This window comes from Macadamia integrifolia, chromosome 6 (genome assembly GCF_013358625.1).
Source record: "Macadamia integrifolia cultivar HAES 741 chromosome 6, SCU_Mint_v3, whole genome shotgun sequence".
Taxonomy (NCBI): domain Eukaryota; kingdom Viridiplantae; phylum Streptophyta; class Magnoliopsida; order Proteales; family Proteaceae; genus Macadamia; species Macadamia integrifolia.
Genome location: NC_056562.1, coordinates 28,309,941 through 28,320,005, shown reverse-complemented (window position 1 = coordinate 28,320,005; position 10,065 = coordinate 28,309,941). Strand labels below are relative to the sequence as shown.

Sequence of the window (10,065 nt, the reverse complement as noted above, 5' to 3'; positions counted from 1 at the left end):
AATCTTTAATACATTTTTTTAATGATGCTTTAATTCTTAAATTTGTTACATGGTTGTTTTTTTTTTTTTTTTTTTTGTGAGAAATGGTATGACATGTTTCAAAAGCCCTTAAATAATTTTTGTAAATTATTGCACCTACTGTCAATCGTGAGCGATTTTTTTTTTTTTTTGGTAATGATTTTTTCTACACTTTAAAGCATGAGAACTTGGTGTGGAAAACTACTAATGATTAGATTATTATATTGACGATATTTTTACTTAATTTAGGTTTTATCTTAGCATTTAGTCTAAAATCTTCAAAATTTATTTATAGTAAAAATTATACATAATCGGTCAAACTTATTTGATTCCTCAAAATATTGATTCAACCAAATATGCAGATAAATTATAATTGGAATACATCAAATCCAAATGGAAAGTAAACCATGCTAGTCCAAAAAAAGATAAAACAGAACTTCATTTTCACTTCATCAATTCTACATATCTTTGATTCATTTTTCATGTCTTGTCTCTTTAGGCCTTGGTATGAGATGGTACTATACAAATCAAAGAAGTAAATCGAGTAAGATAAAAAAAAAAAATGGAATCAATTCAAAACAATTTCAAATTCAGATTGTGATAATCTTTTGTTATGATTTTTACATATTATATTTAAAATCAAACTGAAACCAAAATTATGTCTCAAAATGAATTTGAATTAATCGAAAGTCAAAATCGAACCAATTGATAATCTATTTATATGGTTATGTACGTGTATCTTTGTCTAACCAAAAGAGTGTTATCTCAAATGGTGATCTCATGGAGAGTGGACCCACCAATGTATTTCTCTAGAAAATTTTCCTCTCAAAAAATTTCTGACCTTATGTACATGAATGAAGTAAATCTGTTTGTCACATCACCGGATCTCCTACACCAATGGTTTTTGTACCACTAATAAAGTGCCACGTGTTCAATCACTATAGTCAACCTACACAACCCTTTGGACACGAGAGTCGAGACCACATTTTCAAGTTGTAACCTGGACGGTTGAATTTAACGTTCTATTAATGAGTTAAGAGTGCCGCCGGTATCCAACGATTCCAAGTTAAGTGTAGCTGGATCACACGTGTCAAATTTTTTTACCTTTCATTCTGAATCTAAATCCAAGTATTCTGATCCAACAGTGGTGAGTGCATTTCGCCTAGATATAACGCATCAACGGAAGCTTTTCGATCCTGTGAAATTGGAGCATTTCGGTTAGAATCGTTGACATGCGAGAGGTCTACTACGTGACCCTGGAAATTTGGAGTCTTAGCTCATAGGTTCAACGAAACAATCCAATGTTGGCCATTCGTTAGGGTTCCTCTTCGTTCCCACAAGCGACCCGCCGGTCGGATTTTCTGGAACTGTAATTACGATAAGATAACCGGCGGCGATCGTTCTCTTCCCAGTCACGTCTTCCAACTACATAATCTTGACCGGCTTTTGCAGCGTTTGGGTGGAGAGGGTTCTTTAATACATCAATACATGGTGGATCGATTGGTTCCTTCTTTGTCAATTCTTGGCTTGAATTTCTGATTTGAGGAGCTAGCGATATCCATTGGAGAAGGATCAGAGATTCGTGCCTTTTGTTTTGGCGGAGAAGATGACCGATCAAGGAGGTTCTTCCCGGAAGAGTATGACTCTGTATAGCTCGTCATCTCAAGGAAAGAAAAAATCTTTTGAGAATGGCAGTGATACCGGCCGTAAATCGCTTGCTTCATCTCGTTCCATGTATGGTTCATTGGAATTTTGCTCTTATTTAATTTTTTTTCCCCTTCTTTATTCTTGTTTTTAATGAGCTTAAATTCCGTCGATTTAAATGGGATGAAAGGGAGTCGAATATCTTGATTTTGATCATTGGAATATTGGGGTCTATTCAAAGCGTGGATCTGAGTGATAATCGAAATTGATAAGCTTCTTCAAATTTCATGTTAACGTTTTCATATTATGCTGCTGCAACTTAATTCCTTCTATAAAATGCCAGTTCGATTTAGTTTTTATTTTCTTAATTAGTGTTGCGAATTCAAGATGTTTGGAATCTTTCATAAATGCTATATGTTGTGTCTAGGAAAGTGGTTGGTGTACTAGGAGTCTCTCTGCTCTGTCTTCCTTTCTTCTTAGTGTGATAGGTTATGCCACAACCTAGACCTACCTCTGCATGACACTGAATTGTGCATCTGCCTCCTTAATTTACAAGAATTCGACTAAGAAAGTAAAGTAAAAGTGGTGGACTTGTTGTCACACATGTTTTGATCTTTTCTTATTCTGTTGACAGGGTATCTGGTGAGCGCACTGTAAAGCGCTTGCGGCTGTCGAAAGCCTTGACAATACCTGAAAATACTACCATCATTGAGGCTTGTCGTCGGATGGCTGCTCGTAGAGTTGATGCTTTGTTGCTCACGGACTCAAATGCTTTACTTTGTGGAATTCTAACAGACAAAGTATTACTTTATTTATAAGTTATTCACTGTTTTCTTAGATATCAATAATTTTAATGTTTCTGAAGGTGTTCCATTTAATTTTATTTGAAGGATGTAGCAACAAGAGTCATTGCTCGTGAGCTAAACCTTGAAGAAACTCCTGTCTCCAAAGTCATGACAAGGAACCCAGTTTTTGTTCTTTCAGATACACTAGCTGTGGAAGCACTGCAGAAGATGGTGTTAGGTTGCTAGAGTCTTTGTAGCCCATCAATTTCGTTGTTTAACATGTTCACTTTTTTTGGCCGTCTATAATTGAAGTCCCAAACATTGATATCTGCAGGGAAATTCAGGCATTTGCCTGTTGTGGACAATGGAGAGGTCATTGCTTTACTTGATATAGCAAAGTGTCTTTATGATGCCATTGCACGTTTGGAAAGAGCAGCTGAGAAGGGAAAGGCCATTGCTGCAGCTGTTGAAGGAGTTGAAAAGCATTGGGGGACTTCAATCTCTGGTTGGTGGAGGGTGTCTTCACTTTCTGTTCGACTTGTCAATCTTAAAATTTAGTAATTTTGAGTATTTTATTATTGGTTCTTTTGCAGGCCCTAACACATTCATTGAAACTCTTCGGGAGCGAATGTTTAAACCTTCTTTGTCTACTATCATTCCAGAGAATTCAAAGTAGGTAATATCCTTATTTGAAATTGATATTGTTATCTTACAAAGCCATTTTCTTTGGCATTTATGTTTTATTTTGGGCATGGCTTTATGCCACTTTGATTGAAATTGAAAAATTTCAGGATAGTAACAGTGTCACCCACTGACTCAGTCTTAACTGCAACAAAAAAGATGCTTGAATTTCGTTTAAGCTCCGCAATCGTAACTGTTGGGAATAAACCTCAAGGAATCCTAACGTGAGTATCTTCTGAGGCTTGTTGTTACCTATTAGTTTGAGTCTTTCATAAAAGGCTCCAAGTTCTAAACCTTCTGGTTTTAATTTTCTGTTAGAGATACCAAAATCTGATTTGCTTCTACATGGATTGACGTCAAATGTATCTAAACCTTATCCTATATGAGTCCAATCCATTTACATCCCTAACTTGCTCAGTCAAACTCTCACACTCACATCCAAAATTGGGTCTATTGCTCAAGTTTCAAGATTCTAATAACTTTGTGGTAAACTTGTTATGTCACACTATTATAACCTTATAACATGATTCTAAAACTCGGATCGGATCGGTCAGTGTCAGCCGGATTGAATCAATATCGACCTTGGACAATCTCGATACATAGATACGGCCCAAGGGTAAAAAAAAAAAAACTGTTTTTTATTAAAATCTGGGGTAAATCTGTCCCCATACGGTTGGATCCAGATCAGTATCACTCAAGACCAATCCTGAGACTGATCCTGAGTTTTAGAACCCCTTGCCTTATTATAAATGTGATATGATGGTGAAACCTCTTGTCATCCCCCACACTCCAGGTCCTTTTTAATAATTTAAAGAAAGGAAAAGGTTGTAATATATGTTTCTCAATTCTCTTGCTTAGTTCAAAGGATATTCTGATGCGGATCATTGCACAAAATCTTTCACCAGAGTCAACTCCTGTGGAGCTGGTATGGCCATCAAACATAATTTTCCCCAACTAAAGTGAATCTGCATATTTTGTTACCTCTGGTAACAATAATTTTGAATTCTGTTTTCATTCATTAAGAAAAGTTATCCAAGGATTTCTCGCGACATCTGAGCATCATGTATTGTACTCTGTTATCCAGGTCATGACCCCAAATCCTGAATGTGCAACAGTTGATACACCAATTGTTGATGCTCTACATAGAATGCACGATGGGAAATTTTTACATCTTCCAGTTGTGGATCGAGGTACTTTTGCATTCAGATAGAAAATAAAATTTTTATGATAGTGCCTTTGATCTTTAGTCTGATTCTGATAAGTTTGGATGGCTTGCTACAGATGGAAGCATTGTTGCTGTTATTGATGTAATCCATATCACTCATGCAGCAATAGCTACAGTAAGTTGCATTTCCACTTTGTGGTCATCTTATGGCTTTCATTCCTGCATTTATTTCTACCTACCCTTTTGGAAAAAAAGAAAGAAAGAAAGAAAAACTCTGTCTCTCCTTATTTCATGGATTAATGGTAACTTCGCAAACTTGGCATTATGGTACTCGTCAATGCTTTCTATGGAGAAACAAAAAATGCTCAATTATGTTTTGTCACTCTCCTCATGAGGCAAGTTCCTGGCTCCCTGCCTTCTATGCACCATTCGACCCCCCCCCCCTTGGTTGCTCAGGGTGGATGCTTCATCGGTAGTCATACTCACAAAACATGGAAACCCTCTTTTATGTCTGTTTTTTAATTAAGGATTTGAATCATTGGTGGCTGCTATTACTAGGGGAAAAGTTCAAAATACAATTCTTTGGAAATTTCAGGGTTGAACGCATGTTCAATCTTAAAGATCAACTTTCCGATGGGCAGTCTGGATTACCCATGTTGTTCATTAATGTGCCTAAAAAGTGATAATGTAACAAAGGGATGATATATAAATAAGAAAATTTCCAAAGGGACGTAAGCAGACATTCTAATATATTGAGAATTTTCTGGAGTGTTTTTGGAATTTTTACCTTCCAACCAAGCAGTTGTAAGGCATACCATTGTCTCATTGCACCGCTGAGGATGGAAAAAACAACGAGGTTACAACATATTGTATATCTTTTCTTTTGCATTTTGGCTGTAAACTTTATCTTCCTTCTGAGGTGGTTATGTCCTTAACAAATCATATTTAAGTGTAGAATATTCATTTACAACTTAAATTTTGTATACATGTTAATGATCAGTGAGACACCTGCACATAGAACAATCTAAAAGCACTATAGATGCAAACCTAGGATGAAATAGATCTTCCGTTCGTCAAATGTATACTTATGTTTTTTTCTTGTTTTCTGTATCAACTGTGAATGTTCTTGTTGCTCTAAATAATCTGCTTTAATGATTTCTGCTATCAACTAAGGTGGGAGGCAATGGTGCGGCTGGAAATGAGACAACAAACACTATGATGCAAAAGTTTTGGGATTCTGCCATGGCATTGGGACCTTTGGATGATGAAGAAGAGACACGGAGGTACATTCACTCTTAACTAAAATCATGTATCTCTGATTTAATATTGTTTTCTTACAGACTTAATGTTTGCAGTGAGGGGTCATTAAAACTGGCTTCTGATGGGGCAGAGACTGGGAGGTCGACAGCACCTTTTAGTCCTTTTGGCATGCCTAATACCTTTGGCTTCAAGATTGAAGATAGAAAGGGCCGGATGCATAGATTTAACTGTGGTATGTTTCTGCTTTCATCTACTAAACCAATATTGTGGCATCTGCTGAAATACACTTTATGAACTTTCTCACGTAGTGAACTTATGCGAGTAGTAGGTTGGTTCAATGGGTTTTATTGGTGAGCCACCATCTTGGGGAAGCCAAATTCCATGCGTGCATGAAACTTCTAAAACCTAGATTTGTATCCTGCTTGCTTTGGGTAGAAAATCATTGCCTGGAAATGTTTCAAGGATTTAAGGGAAGGCCCCCCCCCCCTTTTTTTTTTTTTTTTAAGAAATTAATTCTGAAACTTTGATTTGTTAATTTTCTTATTATGGGGGAGAGAAACACTGGGAAAGGATAAATGAATGAGTGGTAAAGTTTGGCTTTGGAAACTTCTGAGGTGGAAAAGGATAGCTTTGCTTGATCCTGACTTCATTGTCATCCAATTTATTGCTGGCCAAAATTGATATGGCAGATGGTATAATGTATTGGTAGATTGGAATAATTGAATGGATATGACTGTTGTTTTCTGGCCTAGGAGATGACTTAGTGGACCAATGTAATGCTGCAGAAGACCCTAGATTCTTGATTAGCCTAACTAGTTTCCTTTTCTCCTTAATTGTGTGGTAACCTTGATTACTTTTTTCTTTGTTGTTTCTCAGATGCTCGTAGTTTGACAGATCTTTTAACTTCCATCATCCAGAGGGTGGGTAGTGACATCGATCGGAGCCACCTGCCGCAGATTTTGGTACTTGAAATCCTTCAGTTATATTTTATAAATTTTGTTACTGTTGTTAATATGTATGTGTGCGGTTTTACATCTGGCTAATTTTTTCTGTAACTGCTTTTGTAGTATGAAGATGAAGATCATGATAAAGTTGTAATCGCATCGGATGGTGACCTTGCAGCAGCTGTGGATCATGCAAAGCTGGTTGGTTTGAAGGTATGATCATACTATGATGGTCGCTGTCTTCATTCCTAGATAGGAAACTGAAGGTACTCCTATATTCTAGGGGTCGTTTAATGGTGACTATCTTTGGGCTTCCTAAATCTGCATTTTGTTCATGATGATAGTCATATACATAATTCATAAACCTGGATGCTACCAGTGGCCCTTTCTTGTTGATGCAAGGGAACTCTTTATCATTTGGTTGACTAGCTCTAGCATCACAGCATTAATGGTTGAAATTGGCTCTTTTGGACTCGCTCCAGTGATGATAACAACTGTTGCCTTCTATTCATTTATTTTTAAAATCTTTTTTTTTTTTTTCCAAAATTCTTTAACATACTTGAATACTGATTGACAATTCAAAACAGAGTCTGAGGCTGCATCTAGATTATTCAGGGTTGGAAGGTCAGAGGGGTGGTGGTTCAGTAACTTTGGATTTTGCACAAGGGGATGCATGGGCTGCTGCATATAGTGCTGTGGCAGCAGGGGCTGCTCTTGTTGCTGGACTTGGTGTATTGGCATTTTTGAGGCGATCTAGTGCCTGATTAGTGACTGTTCTGGTATTACCAGGAATCACCACGAGTACACAAAAAGTCGAGAGGAGTTGATATTGTTATACAAGGAATGCATCCTCTCAAAGGCAGGAAATGTGATTTGTATGGCTTCTCCTGAAAATCGGGGGGGGGGGGGGGGAGGGAAAAAGAATGCCACATTTGGATTGGTTGTGTTTCAAGCCTGGTGTTGTAAGATCATTAAAAGGGTCATTCTATCTGCTGCTGGCAATTGCATAAATTTAGTTTTATTTTTTTTCTACACGAATGATGGTAGACAATGTTGATTTGGCCATATGGTCTATAATCTTTATCTCTCATAAAGTGTACTTCATAACTATAAATACTCCCATAGTTTTACAACCGGACCATCTCTCTCTCTCTCTCTCTCTCTCTCTCTCTCTCTCTCTCTCAACAAAAGCTGGAGAAGACACCTTAAAAATCCCGCTGTCTCTTTAAAAGATTTGAGAAAGACTTGAAGCTGGGATTGGTGGTGCCACGATCCGTAGGAGCTTGTGGGCATTGCCAGCGATCCAAGTGAGCCCTGTCATGGTGGGGGTGGGGGTGGGGGTGGGGGGTGGGGGGTGGACTCATTGTATTGATGGAGTCGTGATATATATATATATACTAGTAAAAAAAAACACGTGCAAATGCACGTGTGGCCAAACATTTTTATACGTACGGTTTTTTTTTCCAACAATCAATGGTTAAATGCTATTTTAGAGAGAGAGAGAGAGAGAACAAATGATTTACATGATTGAGTGCAATGGACAACGTGACACAAAGTCAATATTATTTCGAGTAAAATTTGTCACTTTAGTTGAGTTTCTAACTCTTGAAACGTAAACAAAATGGAAATTTTCCAATTGATATTAACATTTATTTTATAACTCAAAAACTTGCTAGATATGGTTAAAAAAAAAAAAAAAGGGAAAGAATGGGGGCAACATATGATAACAGAGTTGGCTGCCATTTCATCAATAACTTTGCAAAACTTTATCATTGCCGGTGATAAATTGAACAAGCATATCAAAGATGTTTCAAGTGGGAAGGACAAAGCTTCTAAGTCCCAATAGTTGGGTGATGTGTTAGTAGCTATATCAGAGACTCTTTAGAGTTTAGGTTATTTACAATCATGATAATAAGCACAGAAAGAAAACTTTCTTACCTTTGGAAATCTAAGAAGAATATTAAATATGGTTTCATGTGTCATGAAAATCCATTTAATAAGAAAACTACAAAATGTAACATAATTTAGAGGATGTAAATAACTTGACAAATGAAGATCATGTTATACATTACATATCTCAACAAAGAACTCATTATGTCAAAATAAAAGTTACAGGTCATTTTCACTTTTCATTTAACATGTATCAATTCCCATGACACTACCACTAAAGTTAAAATGAAAATATAGACAAGGGAGTTGGTGGACTCGAACCACTATCCTTTTGAGGGTTGAAATAACTACCCACACCCGAAGTGCTCTGCAAATTGAGTTAAAGACGCATATTTAAATTATAAAAGTTGTGATCAAAGAAAAGAAAAAACAAAATTGAAATATAATATTTCAAATCAAATAAAATCCATGCTATTTTTCCGGAGTTTAAGGAGGTGCAAACACATGTTCCTTTTAAGAAAATAATCATTGCCCATCTAAGAACAATTCGAAGAACAAATAAGCGTTTCCTAAGCTTTCTTTCGCTACAAATGCCCAGATTGTACTGATTCATTTCCTCAAAAAAAACACAAACATGCATTGAGAATCCAAGAAGAAAATGTACTGGGAAATCTTGAGAATATCGGGTTGTAGTGAGAAAATGCATTAGCATGAGTGTTTGAACAATTGAACTTAAATAGAGTATAAGGAGCAGCAGAATTGTTGGACCCAACTACAAGTAACTGGAATGGGGCTAGTTAGTTTAGTACTTTAGTTGCATTTATATTCATGTGTTGCAATAAGACAAGCCCTATCTGAGTGAGAGAGAGAGAGAGAGAGAGAGAGAGAGAGCAATAAAGGAAGAAAAGAAAAAGAAACAAGGTTTTATTTCAAGACTAAGTCATAGTTGCACAATCCAATCCCCCCAAGGAGTAGACAACTCCATTTATTACCATTTTGGCCAAAAGAGGGTTTGTTTTCAGAGCTTCCTCATAAGCAGTCCAATTGTGTTGGGGTGCATATCTTAGTATCTCATAGAGAGTCCATTCTTAAGAACAGCAAGGAAAAAAGTTCATGAGTTATCTCAAACCATAAAAGAGAGAGGGAGGGAGCAGGGCTTTTTTATAATGAAAAATGGCATGATATATTAGATCCAGTTTCTAAATACAATGATTTATATCTTTCACACAAGAAATTAATGTCATGATCACCCAATTTAGTGCCAAAATGAAGAACTCTACATCATTACAAAATTATGAGGACTATGGACCAAAAATCCCATCCGAGAATCCAAAAAAGAATAAAATCTGAGAACCAACAAAAAAAAAAAAAAAATAAGAATTGCCAATAATTGAAACATGATAAGTGGATGAAAGCAAAATTTTGTATTCCACCATACATACACTACAGTGGTGAAACCAACATATGGCATAGTAGCTTATGGCCACAATGTAATGCACTCATGATCAAAGTTGAAGCTAAAATAATATTTCTACGGAATAATAGTTCTTCATTATACTAAAAATGAGAACTGGACCAAACAAAAAATTACCTGCCCATAAGCTATTATCAATAAAATATGGCACTGACCACCGCTTTGCTCGACAATAGTCATAGCCATTTCAACAATGGGAGCAAA

General features: G+C 36.5%; 1 protein-coding gene across 2 annotated transcripts; it reads left to right on the top strand.

Moving 5' to 3' along the window:
* Positions 1 to 1,236: 1,236 nt before the first annotated feature.
* LOC122081232 (CBS domain-containing protein CBSCBSPB1) lies at positions 1,237 to 7,630 on the top strand. 2 transcript variants are annotated; one of them, XM_042648259.1, is made up of 14 exons: positions 1,237 to 1,752; positions 2,297 to 2,462; positions 2,553 to 2,685; positions 2,782 to 2,952; positions 3,041 to 3,119; positions 3,239 to 3,352; positions 3,987 to 4,053; positions 4,213 to 4,318; positions 4,410 to 4,468; positions 5,467 to 5,576; positions 5,649 to 5,785; positions 6,430 to 6,515; positions 6,621 to 6,710; positions 7,085 to 7,630. In XM_042648259.1, exons 1-14 carry the CDS (start codon positions 1,625 to 1,627, stop codon positions 7,259 to 7,261), a joined length of 1,623 nt encoding a protein of 540 aa, XP_042504193.1. In that variant the 5' UTR covers positions 1,237 to 1,624; the 3' UTR covers positions 7,262 to 7,630. The 2 variants fall into 2 exon arrangements, with proteins under 2 accessions (XP_042504193.1, XP_042504194.1); XM_042648260.1 differs by lacking the exon at positions 3,239 to 3,352.
* The last annotated feature ends 2,435 nt before the right edge of the window (positions 7,631 to 10,065 follow it).